Source organism: Delphinus delphis, chromosome 10, assembly GCF_949987515.2.
Source record: "Delphinus delphis chromosome 10, mDelDel1.2, whole genome shotgun sequence".
Lineage (NCBI taxonomy): Eukaryota > Metazoa > Chordata > Mammalia > Artiodactyla > Delphinidae > Delphinus > Delphinus delphis.
The window spans coordinates 72,245,500-72,262,398 of NC_082692.2; the positions used below are offsets into that span (position 1 = coordinate 72,245,500).

At 37.3% G+C, this 16,899-nt stretch overlaps 1 protein-coding gene across 2 annotated transcripts in view; it reads left to right on the forward strand.

Annotated features, from left to right (window-relative positions):
• Positions 1–135: 135 nt before the first annotated feature.
• The window catches only part of APPL1 (adaptor protein, phosphotyrosine interacting with PH domain and leucine zipper 1), a 30,674-nt gene continuing 13,910 nt past the window's right edge, over positions 136–16,899 (forward strand). For both annotated transcript variants that reach the window (XM_060022720.1, XM_060022721.1), the window contains exons 1-10: positions 136–270; positions 5,365–5,463; positions 6,750–6,809; positions 7,327–7,398; positions 9,944–10,031; positions 11,837–11,878; positions 12,437–12,495; positions 14,298–14,444; positions 15,338–15,420; positions 16,152–16,310. In XM_060022720.1, coding sequence (XP_059878703.1) covers positions 217–270; positions 5,365–5,463; positions 6,750–6,809; positions 7,327–7,398; positions 9,944–10,031; positions 11,837–11,878; positions 12,437–12,495; positions 14,298–14,444; positions 15,338–15,420; positions 16,152–16,310 — 863 coding nt within the window. In that variant the 5' untranslated portion in view covers positions 136–216. The remainder of the gene's footprint in view (positions 271–5,364; positions 5,464–6,749; positions 6,810–7,326; positions 7,399–9,943; positions 10,032–11,836; positions 11,879–12,436; positions 12,496–14,297; positions 14,445–15,337; positions 15,421–16,151; positions 16,311–16,899) is intronic.

The window sequence follows — 16,899 nt, forward strand, 5'->3', positions numbered from 1 at the left end:
ACGGGCGTCACCGCGAGCCAATGAGCGCGCCGGGAGGCGGAGCAGTCAGGCCAAGGGGGCGGGATTTCCCGCGCGGCAGCGCACCCCTTGGCGCCCGGCGAGGGCGGCAGACCCATCGAGAGAGGGCGGGTCGGGGTCAGCTGCTGCAGGCGGGCGGGCGCGGGAGCTGTGGGCGGCCGCCGCCTCGTCTTTTGCTGCGGCCCTCCCTCCGCCACGATGCCGGGAATCGACAAGCTGCCCATCGAGGAGACGCTGGAGGACAGCCCGCAGGTAAGGTGCGGGCGGCGGCGGGCTGCGAGGGAAGGAGCGGGGCTGGCCGACCCCAGGCCTGGCGCCGCCGCGGCCGCAGGTGCCAGCCCTGGCCTAGGTGGGCGCCGCCCCCAAGTGCCCCCGCCGGTAGCGGGCGGCGCCCCGATCGCGGAGGCCGGGCCGCCCTACCGAGGCCCGCGTGGGCCTGCTCCGCTGGGCCGAGAGCCGCGCGCGGGGTCTGGGACGTCGGCAGGCTGCGACAGAGCCGCGGCCGCCTTGGCTCGTGGGCCCGGCGGTCACATACGCGCGCGGGGCTCCCTTGTATTTGACAAAAGATGCTTTATAATCGCCGTGATGTGAGGTGGTAAATCCCGAACCTGGAATTTTCTCTTCGAAAACCTCTTCGGAGAGAATGCAGAAGGAGAAAAGACCCCGTAGACTTAATGATTTCTGACCAAGCTAGGGAAGGAAATGGATAATTTTGGGGGGGGAGATGCTGAAAGGCTGTTGATATGCCCGTGCGTAGAGTCCTCGGCGAAGCCCGTCAAGGGTCCCGGAGCCTCTCGGCCGAGTGTCGTGGCCGTGAGTGTAGCCGCTGTCACTCGGACCATGCACGCCGAGTGGAGGACGGCGCCTTCGCGGCTCCACGACTGCTGCGCCCTCGTTGCAGACTTGGCTTTAGTGAACTCATCAAAATAAAAGCCCTGTGTTTTGTGCGTTGGGGATGATGCTAGTGTGGTTGCTCTAGCTTAAGATAGTCTAGGAACACGTAACCATTACTGATGTTTTCAGTACTGAAGAATGAAATCAGCGATGTTAAAAACCATGTTGGTAGGCGCTGTAACTTGCGTTGAGAAACTTCATCCCTAGGTCTGTCTCTTACACAATAAGGGATTTCAGACGGTGTTGCTGGTTGGCTACCACTTAGAATGAAGAAAATTTTCTGAAATGTTCATTTAGAACTACAACTGCACATATTTCATGTGTCTTGACGGTTTAATATGACTCCAAATGAACAGAAGGGAGGGGCTGGATCCCCCTTTACTGTATGATATGTCTGCCATGGATGTGGTGCCAATTTTGATTGCCAAGTTGAAGTTGGGCTCTGATTGTGGAATTGATTTGTTTTTTTTCACGCTGAAAGTTATCTTCACAGGCCAGTTCCTGCTGGTAATGTACTCTTATCAGCCTGTATTGACACAAACAGAAACTGACTTCTTGGCTTATTTTGACTGCCAGAATAGCCAGTTCAAATGCTTAACGATTTCTGTAGTATAAAGTCATAAGCTACATTTGTTTCAGATGTTTAGCAAAAATTTTGTGGGATGTATTGCTCAGGTGTACTTTTGTCATTTTACTTTTTTATTTTATAAGACTCAACAGGTGCCTTACCTTTCTTCTCATACCTGGGCTCGCTTTTATAGCTCATAAAGACTACACACTGCTCAGAATGGGTTACACAGTGCCCTAGCCATGACTTAGGAGGGTATAATCTCTTGACTCATCTAATTTCTTGGACTTTTCACACAATTAGTTTACAACTTGAGCTTCTTTTTTTACAAGAATGTGCTGTATTAGTATTAGTTTTATGGTAATTTTTAATGAAATAGCCACGTTGATAGTCTTTCAATTTCTAGAAGTAGTAAATTTGAACTAGTTAATGTTTACTTGGGAAGATTAATTGGGACAACTGGGATTTAGAAGGGTAAGACACTGAGAAGCAATTCTTGGGGAAAACCTGTGGCAAGATGGAAAGCCCTGGATTGGGGATTCAGGATATAAGGGTTTTAGTCATTACTGCCGCTTAGTACCTTCTACTTTAGGGCAAGTCACTTAACTTCTCTGAACTTCAGCTGTTATAGATAGTGAATGTTTTAACCTTTGTACTTGATTATAAAAGTAATAGTTGTTTGCTTCAGAAAAATTGGAAGATACAGAAAGCACACAGTTACCTGTCGTGCGCCCAGCAGCAAACTCTGTTAACAGTTTGCTTTCTTTTTTCTAGTTTTTTTCTCTTACACATTCTAATGTGATTGAGATTATATTGTGCATAATGATTTTTATTTGGCTTTAACTACACATTGTAGCTTAAGTACCTTCACACGTTATTACATACTGAATAAAAAATTCAAAGGTTGCACATTTCCTTGACTCACTTAATATAGTTGTCCTGTTGTTGGACTTTTAGAGTTTTTCCCAAGTTTTGCTGTTATATATAGTGCTAAGATTAATGCTTTTGGGCATCAATTTTTGTTCTCATCTGGACTGTTTATCTAGGATAGAGTCCAAGAAGTTGAGTAACAAAGAGGAGGAAAACTTCTAAAGCTCCTGATAGAGATGTTTTTATTAGATTATTTGATTCTAGTCAAAAATGGCCTGCCAGTTGCTATGTAAAAAAGTTAGAGCCTGGGAGTCTTGAAGGACTACGCTGAATTACAATTATCCTTTTTTAGTTTTAATTTAACGTAGCGAAGTATTAAAATAGGGCTATATTTGCAAGTCCAAATCCAGCTGATTGCACATAAACATCTTTAGAATTATCTTGCACAAACCATACCATTCTGCAAAAGATACCATGTTGAAGTAGGAAATCTTAAGACTATACTAGATGCCTTATCAATGCTTATATATTGTTTTGAAAATCAGAAACAAAATTAAACTTTCTATTTAGTAAGAAAAGATATGATCTTTAAAAAAATAACTGATTTTATATGTAGATAACAATCTTATCAATGATCCATCTAAGCTAGAACTGTGAAGGCAAACTCCAATCCCAAATGGAGGCTTTTCTCTTTGGCATAATATGAAATACTCAAAGATTATGAGATGTACTTTTTTTAAATTCACATTTTGACATCTCTTATATTGAGATGCCCCTTACAGTTGATGTTGTTTTACTTGTAATTGCCTGCAAATGTACACACTTGGTTATTTCTCCTAGTGACATGAGTGGCTAAGTGCAGCCTTTTAATGTTCAGCCAACAAATCAATTCACAGCCACTTGAAGGATTATCAGTCTTGTTTTTGTCTGAAAATATTTCTTTGACAGCTAGTAACATGAAGCAAGTGCTGCCATCAAAACTTGCTGACTGGGTATCAATAATTTGGAAGAAAATATTGGAGATAAAAGTGGAGCACTTCTGAGAAATATTTGTCACCTGCTCGTGGCACAGAATAATATTGGATGTGAAAACATGGCTAGCGGTGTCTCTTATGTCAAAAAATTACCTACAAGAGTTGAAATTTTAGGGTTATATTAAACTTGTGCAACTTGTGTTTTCTTTTTTGTGTTTATATGAGAGTTATATAAAAAATTGTCAAAGATCTGTTTCCATAAATATAAAGTAAAAACTTCAAGACATTAGAAAACCTGAATTCATAGCTTAATTGCCAGCATTGTTTTGTTTGTGACAGTAGTATATTAAACTGGCACAGCTCACAGTGGATGCCGTCATAGATTCAATGAAATGGTACCATATTGATTGCATTTTTGTAAGCTGCTAACTTTAAACAGTCATTATACAGTGTTGAACTCAATCTTATTAGCTTTACATAAGGAAGCTGTTTCAACCCTGTTTGAGGCTAAGAACATCTTTTTAATATAAGTCCACTACACATTTTTGCATAAATGTGTTATTCCTTGAATTAGAATGCTAATTTTTGAAGAAAAAAAATGTAAGTGGCACACTTTTCTTAAGAATGGCACTAGTGAAACAAGATTTCATGATGCTTTCTTTTTTACATCTTAAAATAGCACTTGGGGAATGGCAGTAGGGCACTAGAGCTAAAAAATAAAAAGATTCTGCCAGATCTAAATTTCTGGGGCATTGGGAAGTAGAGGATTGAGGTAACTTGGACTTCATATACTGGCATAATGATTTTGCGCTGCTTTTTAAAACAACCATAGTGACTTAGCTTTCTCTTCTGAAAATAGGAAGCTAAGGAATAAGTTGATTTTTAGAAACCAGCTTCTAAGGCTGAGGTATAAATTAACTATTTGTAGAATAAAAGTACAAGGTCATCTTTTAGATTTTAAGCTGTAGTTATCTCAATAATTGTTGGAATTTAATTCTTATCCTGCCTTTGGGATATAAAAAGGTGAACATACTTTGCCTTTATGCTGAGTTTCCTTATCTCTGATCCTTTTTATTGACAGTCTTAACATTTACTGACTGACAAGTTTTTACTCTTAAAGTGAAGGTAATTTTTACACGCTTATGCTCATTGTGGGGGAAAAAAAAAGCCTAACAACATAGAAATGTATAAAGAAGAAGAAAATGATTCCAAATTCTGCACTCAGAAAAAACCTAGTTAGCATTTTACAGGCCATGTTGGGGAGGGGAAGGGGTACTATGGTGTTATTTTGGATTATGATGGGGAGGGGGTTGGCACTACTAGAAGAGACTATGGAGAAAGAGAAATAACCAGGGACTTCCCTGGTGGCGCAGTGGTTAAGAATCCGCCTACCAAGGCAGGGGACACGGGTTCAATCCCTGGTCTGGAAAGATCCCACATGCTGCGGAGCAACTAAGCCCGTGCACCACAACTGCTGGGCCCACGTGCCGCAACCACTGAAGGCCGCGTGCCTAGAGCCTGTGCTCCGCAACAAGAGAAGCCACTGCAATGAGAAGCCCATGCACCGCAACGAAGAGTAGCCCCTGCTTGCTGCAACTAGAGAAAGCCGCTGGGCAGCAATGAAGACGCAACACAGCCAAAAAAAAAAAAAAGAGAGAGAGAGAGAGGGAAATAATCATACTAAGTTATCCTGAAAAAAGATATTTAAAATATTTATACATAGAATACTGTTAATATAGCCTTGACTGATTCTGTAGATTTGTTCTTAATTACAGACTTTTTAATTCATAAAAATATACCTTTGTTGTTCCTTCTAAGGTTTATATAACACAGTTGGAAAATCTATCTGTTTTAATGAAGTGAAATTGAGAATAAAGAACCCTAGCATCTTGGCATTACTATCAAGAGAGAGAAAATAGATCAAAACTCAGAATTGTTAGAGTTCTGATATCCTGTGATTTTTGCATCTTTTAGGAAAAAAAGATTTCCACTTGATTTATATAATCGTTAACATAAACTTACTGCTTTTATTTTATACAGACAAGGTCTTTACTGGGTGTATTTGAAGAAGATGCTACAGCTATTTCCAACTATATGAACCAGTTGTATCAAGCTATGCATCGGATTTATGATGCACAGGTAAAGAACTAAAGGCTGACTCAGTGCATTTGTAAAATAAATCTTTAAGCCCATGAGGACAGAGATAGTGTCTGTCTTATTTACTGGTGCCTAGCCCTGTCCAGGGTGCATAGTAATAAACATTTGTTGAATGGATGAATGAACATTAAGTAGTTTGTAATACAGAGCTTACATTTCAATTACTAGTGTATAGTTTGTAGCACTACAAAAGTGATGAAGATTGAAGCATCTGCTCCTTTTCCCCAAACATAGTAAGGACTTTCTTAGTGAAACTCATTGATAGTGATCTTTGCATAAGATTTGACTTAAAACCCTGTATTGTCACCAGTATTTTCCCTAATCACGCTTTTAATCTTATGGGATACTTCTCCTTTTTGAGCAGAGGATTTGTAAGTAGCTAGCCTCTATCTAGTTAGAAGGTAATAGATATAGCTCTAGTAGATATAGCTATATCTATAGAGTAGATATAGCTCTGGGGTACTAGGAGATGAATTTTAAAAGGATATGACTAGATTATTTTGGTTGAACAGGCATAAGATTTGAGGCTCTGTTTATGTAACTTAATTATAAGCCTTAACAGCAACCTGGGTTCTATGATAAACTCTCTTTGGGATTAATTAAGTGTACAAGTTTCTTTTTTGCCCCTTCTCAATTTCTCTTCTTTCTGGACTCAAATTTTCATTATGTACTTTACAGTTACTGTAATAGTTACTTATTTATTTTTCTTAGTGATAGGTTGCTCAAGAATTTGATTTCTGACCACACAGATTAATATGTAAAAGAAACATTACATGTGTCATTATATTCATCACTGAAAAAAAACCTTTAAATTAAAAAAAGTATTTCCTTCATATGGCTACATTGCTATATGGTATGACTAGGTCATATGGTTGTATGTTATTAAATGCTTCTCATGGTCTAGTATCAGCATCTAGAGAGAGGGATAATCAGTTATCAATGTAGACTCTCTGAAGATTCTGGCTAACATTTTGTACAGTTTACTTCTAGCTTTAAAGCTTTAACTATTCGTTTTTATTAGCTAAAAAGAAAAAGCACACACCTGGGACACTGCTGAATTCCTTGATGGTGTCTATTTCGTGGTTTGAGTTTCCCTTTAAAGTGCTTAGTGGTAGTTCCCTTTCCAATGGCTTAATGAGGGGTTTTGAGAACATGTTGTACAATATTTATGTTAAGTGATAAATAAAAGTGGCATAGGAATCTTCAATTAAAACTTTTTTCTTAATCTGTACTACTGTGTTAATTTGAATGCTCATCTTTTCTCGTAGAACGAATTAAGTGCAGCAACACACCTGACTTCAAAACTTTTAAAAGAATATGAAAAACAGGTACTATATATGAAAGTTTTAAAAGTATAATTTAAAATATGCAGTGATACAGTATCTGTATAGATAAACAGAATTTCTTATCAATAATCCTAAGCCTTTTGGGATTCACAGAAGGTAATTTTGATATGCCGTTGAAATTCCATTATGCACTTATATCTAATTTTAATGAGTTAATGTTAGACACAGAGGTTATCTAATTTACCTCTCTTTTTTCAAATGAAGAAACTGAGGCTTGCTCAAGGTTACACAGCTGGCTAGTAGAGAAATTGGAGCTAATTTTAAATCTTTGAACTTCTAGTATGGTGTGCATTCCTGTACACCATGTTGATTGGTCACTTAGCAAACATTTTAATTAATGTGTACTACTTATATGAATTACATTATTTTATTAAAACGATGTTTTTAGAGCTTATTCAAAATTTTAGAAGTTTTCTGAAGTTATTTAAAAATTATAATGTCACTCACAAAAGACATACAGCATTGGACCTTTACCTCATCTCTGTTTCTCACTTTTCAGCGTTTTCCACTGGGGGGTGATGATGAAGTTATGAGTTCTACTTTGCAACAGTTTTCAAAAGTTATAGATGAGGTAAATGCTTATTTTATTTTGCTTGGATAAGTGATCTTATAATTAAGTTACTGAAGTTGTTTAGCTTTTATTGGGAAGTTTTATTATTAGGATTTTATGAGTAAATCTCAATGATAAAAGATTACTATTTAAAGAAGGCCTTATTTCCAAATCTTGGTGGCTGTCTTGTAGAAACAACACTATCTTTGTCTGATTAAAGCAAATTGTTTTCAAGGAATAAGCATATAGATGTGCCGTCTCTACTTTCATGTACCATTCAGCCTTTAATTGTGTAGTCTGATGTAGGCAGGGAGAGAAGAGTTAAGCTGTTAGCCATAGCTGGGCTCTTTATGGTTTCTCTGTTTTTTACATTGAGCAGTATTTTACCATTCATTTCATTAATCCTTGCTTCCCAAACAACCAATACCAACCATTAATTTCTCTACCAGTCAGCAGAACAAATCATTAAGACCTCGAAGCCAAGAGGAAGCAAGGTGGTGAGAAATGTTCGGAGAATCCATCCATAACTACTTTGTACTACTGCAGTGAAAGCTCTTCTTTTCAGATGAGCCATTAGGTAGTTCTGTCTTTTCTAGTCTCTTAACTGGAAAAGTAGTTTTTAGAAATACTTTAATAACTCATCATAGCAAAATATTGTCACAGGAGATCAATTTAAAGAAATATTTATAGGAAATGGAATTTTTTATTGTGGTAAAATATACATAAAATTTACCATTAATGACATTTCGCACATTCACAATGTTGTACAACCACCACTGATGTTCCAGAACATTTTCATCATCATCCCAAAGGAAACCTACTAGGTGCCTATTAAGTAGTCACTGCCTCCCTCCCCTCAGCTCCTGGCAACCATAAATCTGCTTTCTGTCTGTATGGATTTGCCTGTTTTGGATATTTCATACAAATGGACTCATACAATTTGTGGATTTTTGCGTCTGTCTTCTTTCACTTGGCATAATGTTGTCAGGGTTCATTCATGTTGTAGAAAGAATCAGAATTTCATTTTTTGTTTTTATTTTGTTTTGCTGAATAAAATTCCATTGTATGTATACCACATTTTATTTATCCATTCATTAGTTGACAGACATTTGATTTGGGTTGTTTTCCATCTTTTGGCTAATGTGAACAGTGCTGCTGTGAGCATTCATGTACAAGTTTTTTGTTTTTGTTTTTGTTTTTTCAAACGCCAGTTTTCAGTTTTTTGGGGTATATACCCAGGAGGGGGAATTGCTGGATCATATAATAATTTTATGTTTAGCTTTTTGAGAAACTGCCAAACTGTTTTCCACAGCCCTTGCACAATTTTACATTTCTGCCAGTAATGTAGGAGTGTTCCAATTTCTCCACATCCTTATCAACACTTGTTATTTTCATTAATTTTTTTTGCTATAGCCATCTAAGTGGGTATGAAGTGGAATCTCATTGTAGTTTTTTTTTTTTGTTTTTGTTTTTTTTTGCGGTACTCGGGCCTCTCACTGCTGTGGCCTCTCCCATTGAGGAGCACAGGCTCTGGACGCGCAGGCTCAGCGGCCATGGCTCACGGGCCTAGCCGCTCTGCGGAATGTGGGATCTTTCCAGACCGGGGCACGAACCCGTGTCCGCTGCATCAGCAGGCGGACTCTCAACCACTGCACCACCAGGGAAGTCCCCTCATTGTAGTTTTGATATGCATTTTCCTGAAGGCTAATGATGTTGAGCATTTTTTCCTATGCTTATTGACCATTTGTATATATTTGAAAAGTATCTATTCAGACCTTTGCCCATTTAAAAACAATTATGTTTATTTTTTCATGTTTATTTTACTTTACTTTTTTTGACCGCGCCTCATGGCTTGTGGGATCCCAGTTCCCCGACCAGGGATTGAACCCAGGCCCTAGGCAGTGAGAGCAAGGAGTCCTAATCACTGGACCACCAGGGAATTCCCTGCCCAATTTTTAATTGGGTTGTCTTTTAGTACTGAGTTTAAGAGTTCTTTATTCTTATCAGTTATGTGATTGGTAAATATTTTCTCCCCTTCTGTGGGTTGTCTTTACAAGTCCCTTATCAGTTATGTGATTGGTAAATATTTTCTCCCCTTCTGTGGGTTGTCTTTTTATTTTCTTGATAGTATCCTTTGATGCACAAAAGTTTTCAATTCTGATGAAGTCCAGTTTATATTTTCTTTGGTTGCTTGTGCTTTTGGTGTCATATCTTAGAAACCATTGCTAAATTCAAGGTTATCACGTTTTCTTCTGAGAGTTTTAAATGGAATTTTTTTGACTGTCACCTAATTATGTGATAACATCACATAATTTTAGGGTTCCCTTATGTAAATGTATCAGTACCTTTTTTAACTTTTTGGCCGCACCACTTGACATGCAGGATCTTAGTTCCCCAACTAGGGATCGAACCTGTGCCCCCTGCCATGGAAGCACAGAGTCTTAACCGCTGGACTGCCAGGGAATCCCTATACCAACACCTTTTTACTAGGTTTTGTTCAGTTTCCATAATGCTGGTTGATTGTCTCTTTGTAGTTATTTGGCCTTTTTGGTCTTTCTTTTACCAGCTTAGCTCTTGTCATGCGGTACTTTCAACACAGCTTGCTGATGCCATGATGTTCCCCATTACCCAGTTTAAAGAAAGAGATCTGAAAGGTATTGAAGTCAAGCTTATGTTTACTTTCATTAGCTGTCGGAAGATCACTGCTTGTAAAATGTGTAATACTCTATACCTTAACCACTTCTGACTGTAGCAAGTGTCACTTTTACTTTAATTGGTTGCTAAACATTTACAGGAGCTCCTGCTAGATGTTAAGCTAGATACTGAGGAGTACTTATATGAATAAGATGTCACATCCCTTGAGAAAGCCCAGAGAAGGAGATGGGTAAACAGATAATTCTGGTACTCTTATAATTAGGGATGAGCAAGGTGCTGTGGGGGCTCAGAGGAGGGTGTCAGAAAGGCTCCCTCACGGACGTGCCATGAGCACTGAGCAAGGAAGAAGAAGTTGCCAGGAGAAGAGAGTCACTGTTCTACTGGAGGGCCCAGAAAGCACAGAGTTATGGGTAGAAATGCATGTGTTGTTTTGAGAAACTGAGTGTGGCTGCAATGTTGGATGTGTTGGGGGATGGCGGGAGACAACTCTAGAAATAGATTAATTGGGATTAGATCATGCTAAAGATGTTGGACTTGAGTTTATAAGCAAAGAGAAGACAATGGAGGTCTTTAAGAAGTATACCTTTGTTTTTGGAGGATGGATTTGATGCTAGGAGAATGGACTAGGAAGTTGTGAGACTCCAGTGAGGTGTGACCAGGGCCTGAACTGGGACAGTGGCGCAGGAGATGAGGCGTGTTAGTGGGCTGGAGTGGTGGGAGGTAGGGGCTGGTCCATCTAACAACCCATGTCTCAGTAGCTTGTGGTGGCTTTCTTTTTTTCCCATTTAGGATTATTACGTGATAAAATGAGAGCATTTATAGACTTGGCTCTGCTTTCTTAAAATTTACAATCTCAGACAATCATACAGACTCATTTACAAAGTATGTATAGATAGAGTAAAAACATTGTACTAATGTATTAGTGGATGATAAAGTATTTAAATTATACATGGAATAAAGGCAAATGTATTTTAGAGATAGAATTAATATTTGTCTTGGTACTCTTCAAGAATAATCCGTTCCAAGGTCAAGAGACAAGACCTCTTTTCTCCATCTAAGGGGACTGAATATCATAATCTTGTCAATAAAATGTTCTTTTTATCATTCAGCAGTTGAACTTATTAGAGTCAGTATCAAAAAATCAATTGGTTGGATTCTGGTACTAAATCAGAACATTTGTATATCTTAGAATTTGCAGTGTTTTTTTTTATTTTAAATTTACTTATATTATGTATTTATTTTTGACTGTGTTGGGTCTTCGTTGCTGTGTGTAGGCTTTCTCTAGTTGCGGTGAGCAGGGGCTACTCTTCGTTGCGGTGCACAGGCTTCTCTTCTCTTGTTGCAGAGCACGGGCTCTAGGCGCACGGGCTTCAGTAGTTGTGGTGCATGGGCTCAGTAGCTGTGACTCGCGGGCTCTAGAGCGCAGGCTCAGTAGTTGTGGCCCACAGGCTTAGTTGCTCCGCGGCATGTGGGATCTTCCCAGACCAGGGCTCGAACCTGTGTCCCCTGCATTGGCAGGCGGATTCTTAACCACTGCGCCCCCAAGGAAGCCCTCAATGGTTTTAAAATTTTGTTTTTGGGTCATATTACAATTTGTGGCAGGTACAATTTCTGGTGGTGTAACTGTTGTTAATGATAGTAAATGTTGGGCTAGTTGAAACACAGTAACTTTTTCACTTTAAACGTTGAACTTTGAAATATTTGGAGTTTTAATAGTAGCTTAAATGGCAGTTACTGTTTTCTAAACAAAATTTAAGATAGTTCATAAATATACTAAACTGAAATTATTCTTGAACTTTTCCAGAAATATTGACATTAAAGGAAGTGTTTCAGATTGCTAGTAATGGTAAGCTCTGAATACTTTGTACATTTATTTCTTGTATTGATGCATTTCTTTATCAATACAAATCTGTGGCCAGATTTTATGTAATAATTGAAAAGAATGAACCTAATTAAAAGTTTAAGTGAATATTATTTAAATCCTTGTTATTTAAGTTGCACTATTTATGCTAGAAGAAATATTTTAAAGGAAGTTAAATCTTGTGGTTTGTTATCTTCGTAATACCTAAGAAGGCAGTATATTTTCCCTTCCTCATTTTCCTGTCTATTCCATATTTTCTTTAATGAGCATTTGCTATTTCTGTACTAAAAAATACTTCAAAAAACTTTTAGTGGACTACTGTTTCCTTGGAATTAAATGTTTTTACCAATTTAATAAACAGAAACATACTTTAGGGGGAAATTTGGCTGTGGGGAACATTTGGGTGGAGTGATCACATAGTAGGGAATTCTTATTTTGCTTTAGTACATTTGTTGAAAGATGCACATGTGAAAACCGTTAAAGCACTTATAAGTTTTGCAAAGTACTGTTGTATTTTTGTTAATAGTCATTTCTGTTTTCCAGATCATGATGCTGCAATTAACAGATATAGCAGATTGTCAAAAAAAAGAGAAAACGACAAGGTGTGATACATATTACTCCTTCAGTATCACAATTAACAACTGTTTCATTAGGTGGTCTCCTTTCTTCAGTTTAAAAGTGGTAGCCAGCAGTTGCTTTGTGTGCTTTGCTGTATTGCCCTTAGTTTATTCTTTCCTTCTAGTTATTTCAAAGCCTTTCTGTTAATTGTTAATTATCAGACAATTAATAATTGTCTTTTTAAACAAAATATTTTTCTGTTGATAGAGTTTTATAAGTAAACATAACTATTCCAAAAATGTAATTGATGCCCAGGTGTAACATTGCCTCCTTTTGCTTTGTATTTTGATAACACTGCATTTGTTTTATATATGTATTCAAAAGTGTGTTCTGATATACAATGGTTAAAAAGTTGAATTGTTACATACATAATTGAATGAAATTCTGTTTTGAAGACCTCCTCATTTACAGGGAATATATATATATATTTTATGCTTCTTCAAGGAGTGAAATTCAGAAATATTATACTACATTTGAAGAGAAATGCGTTTGAGTAAAGAACAAAGAACAGAGTATTAACAAGTTCATCTAGATGCTCCTTAAGATCATTTCTCTCTCAGTGCCTAGTCCAAGGCTTGATCAGAGTAGGCCTCCTCTAGATGCTTGTGAGTGAGGTGGTCTCTGTGCCCAGGAATTGGCGTCTGCAGCCTTGGCTGCGGCTGCTGGTAGGGACACAGTGACCACTCTGGGAATCCACAGTTGGGTATGATTACTATCCAACAGCCACTGTGACCCAAAAAGGGAATGTTTCTCTCACAAATTCAGTACAAAGATCTGCTTTCACTGATTACTTGATGGTGCAAATATTTATAAAATACATACATTTTTAGATCTACATTACTTTGTTACTTTGCCATAGAGAAGCAGTTAAGGCTCTAAGTATGAACTTTGTTTTTACATTGCTTCTGGCTGTTCAGGTATTTTTAAATACATTCTTCCACTAATTCAATTTATTTGAAAAATTTATTGAGCACCTACTACATGTTGGGTACTATGGGGGAACAATGTGAGTAGGCTCCACCTCTGCCCTCAAGGAGTGGATAATCCACATCTATCAAAGGCTTCCTGTATGAAGGCATGTGACTAGAACAGCTGCCAGAATACAAGGATGAAGAGAACACTGAATTATCACTGAGTTAAGTGCAGTAAAGAAGTCTTAACAAAATGCTGGGAGAGCAGAGAGAGGACAGTATATCTTTGATTGGTAAGTTGGGAAAGGTTACACTTTAAGTACCTTAAGCAGGAAAAGCAGGAAAAGAGAAGAGACAATGTATGTTACGTAACAGGTGCTCAATAAATATTTGTTGTCTGAATACAAGAACTCAAGGGACATAGTTTAAGTGTGGGTGAAGGAAAACAAGTACAAGAAAAGAGGAGCAGTAGGGAGAGAACCAGAGAACTAGGAGGCAAGTGGTATGCTGTGAACTGAAAAAGGTCAAAGATTAATGACTAAGCTAATACCAGACTGTTGTCTGCTTTTCCTCCATGTGGTAGACCTTATCTGCCATGTTTAGTTTAGTTACTATAGCTACTATAGTTACTATAGTTCATAGCTATGTGTAGAATGCTGCTTTTAATGTGCATTTTAAAAAATAAAGTGGTTGGTAGTAAAACAGGAAAACTATCTTAGCCAATATTCTGCAGGATTTCTATCTCAGAAAATAAGACAGCTATGTACAATTGCTGGTGATGCACCTTTTTCCTTGGGTAGTCTCTTCCCCTCAGCCACTACTAAAGATAATTCAAAATTAAATAAATAATAGTATTTTTAATCTTTCACTCAAAGGTGAAGTATGAAGTAACAGAAGATGTCTACACTTCCAGAAAAAAACAACACCAGACCATGATGCATTATTTTTGTGCATTAAATACTCTTCAATACAAAAAGAAAATAGCATTGTTAGAACCTCTACTTGGGTACATGCAAGCTCAGGTGAATATTGTACTGTGTTCTGGATTATAACTGTCTTAAGAACTTTATATTAAGTTTGATTTTTATGTTAAATGTAAGGATATTACAAACTAAGGTCAAATACTCATTTGTGTCTGTGATTTTAAAGCATTTTTTAAAATGTCAGAGTGCTGTTTTAAGGAAGTTAGGGAGAAGGGTTTTCCTAGCAAATGAAGATTTCAAATATTTTAGGGTAGATGAAACCACTTACCTTGTATTTAGACCTTGCCCATCACAGCTGGGGACAGAAAGATAAATGAATTCCAAAGCTACTCCTATTGCTCAAGCTTCCACTCACTCTTGCTTCATAATAGATCTGAAAGAGAATGGACGTGTTTGAGCTTGTCTCATGTTCCTGGCATACTTCCTGAGTTAAAATTAATGGATGAACTCCAAAGTATTCCAAGAGTTGTACATCAGGAAGGAGGCTAGAAAATTAAATTTGGGTAACATAAGATGAAATAGCAGTCCCCTAAAAGCAAGAGTTTAAAGAAATTTGAATATTCCTTTGAATATAAGTACTTATTATTCCTCAGATATAAAACTTATCTTTGTAGTAAACATGAAATAGTTTATCCATATGACTTACTTGAAATATTTTAAAATATATTTTCCAATTTTAAAAACTTGCTTACTATATGCATGTGTTAATACATAAGATGATGCACAGTGAAATTTAAGTGTAGTTTCTTCAGTGGCTCTATGCCCAGTAGAAATCATTGTAAACTACAACCTATTTTTACACAGTTGGAAATAATCCTTTGTTTTTTACTTAACTATGTATTTTGGTGATTGTTTATATGATTCACTCTAAGTATTTTGTGTGTATGTGTTTCTGTTGTTCAACCTCCCATTCCCACACCCTCTTGCCCCAGATAAGTTTCTTTAAGATGGGTTCTGAAAATCTCAATGACCAACTGGAAGAATTCTTAACTAATATTGGAACAAGTGTACAGAAGTAAGTATTTTCTTCCTTAAAATTGAAAATGAAGTTATGAGAATGATAAGTTAACAGCTAAATACCATAATCTAAAAATATTTACCACTTAATTTCTGAGTGGCTATTTTCCCTGCCGTGAGAGTGTTTCTCGAGTGGCTCGTGGATGCTTCTTGGTTTTCTCACCATCTTTTCCACAGAATTTGAACTCTGAATTTCATAACAGTGTCAAATCTGATGGTATTTTATTGATTGTAGACTAGGTTTTATGTCTGAATACAACAGACACATAATAATTATCCATAAGTGAATTATCTTCACAGTTATCTGAATTGTAGGGGATGGATGGGAGAGTACTAAATGAATCTTGCTTTGCAAGCCATGAGAGATTAAAGAGACAGAGAAAGTAGTTCTAATCAGGTTCAAAGTCTGAGCAGTGATGTGGTTAATCTGCGATATGGAGGGAGATGAAAATGATTGTTTTAAACGCACAGGGCAGAGCAGTTTGAAAATTCCTCCAAAGTATGAGTCATTCAGTGTGGCTTCATTAGTTTTGGAATTTGGTATTGTTCCCAAATATCTAAGTTTCAAATGAAATGTAAAGCTGCTTTATAACACGCCACTTTAACCACCCATGCCACTGCTGTTCTCTTTAGGAAAATATATACAGAACAAATATACAGATAAATAAGATTGGTAAGGAGTTCTTTGTCTGTTGTAGTTGGTAGTAAATAATCTGTTCCCTCTGTTAGTGTTCGCAGGGAAATGGACAGCGATGTAGAGACCATGCAGCAAACAATAGAGGATTTGGAAGTAGCCAGTGACCCCTTGTATGTGCCTGACCCAGATCCCACAAAATTTCCTGTTAATCGAAACTTAACCCGAAAGGCTGGATACCTTAATGCTAGGAAGTAAGAAAACTATTGTTATTTTCATATATTGTGTATCAATTAAGGTAATAGCAAGTGAATATAATAAATGATATCTCCAAACTGTTCTGATTTTACTAAATGTTGAAACTTTTTACTAATACCACTATTAGTATTTATGCCAACTTTTTGACAGATGAGGTACATGAATAATTTTCAAAAGTAAAATTCTATTTAGATATTTATCAAATGATTTAGAATTATTTTAAAAAGTGAAACCAATTTGAGTTTAAATAAATCTAGCATAACATGTGAATGCTATTAAATATCATTATCATACTTTAAAATATATGTAATTACACCATCAAGTCAAATTTTAGTTTTTACCTAAAGATGGGATAAAGCAAGTTAACTCTAACAGTAAAATAAATTCTTTTGTTTTGAATTTATTCCCTTGAAATACAGTTGGACTGTATTTTATGGAGCATCGTAACAGCTGTAATTTGATCATTTCCAGCCTTGTTTTGGAAATATATACATGCAGAATCACACAAGTGGGTCAGTTTATGTGAATTTATTTTAGAGACTGAAAACCTGATGTTTATATTTTCTACGCACCTTGGTGCCTTTT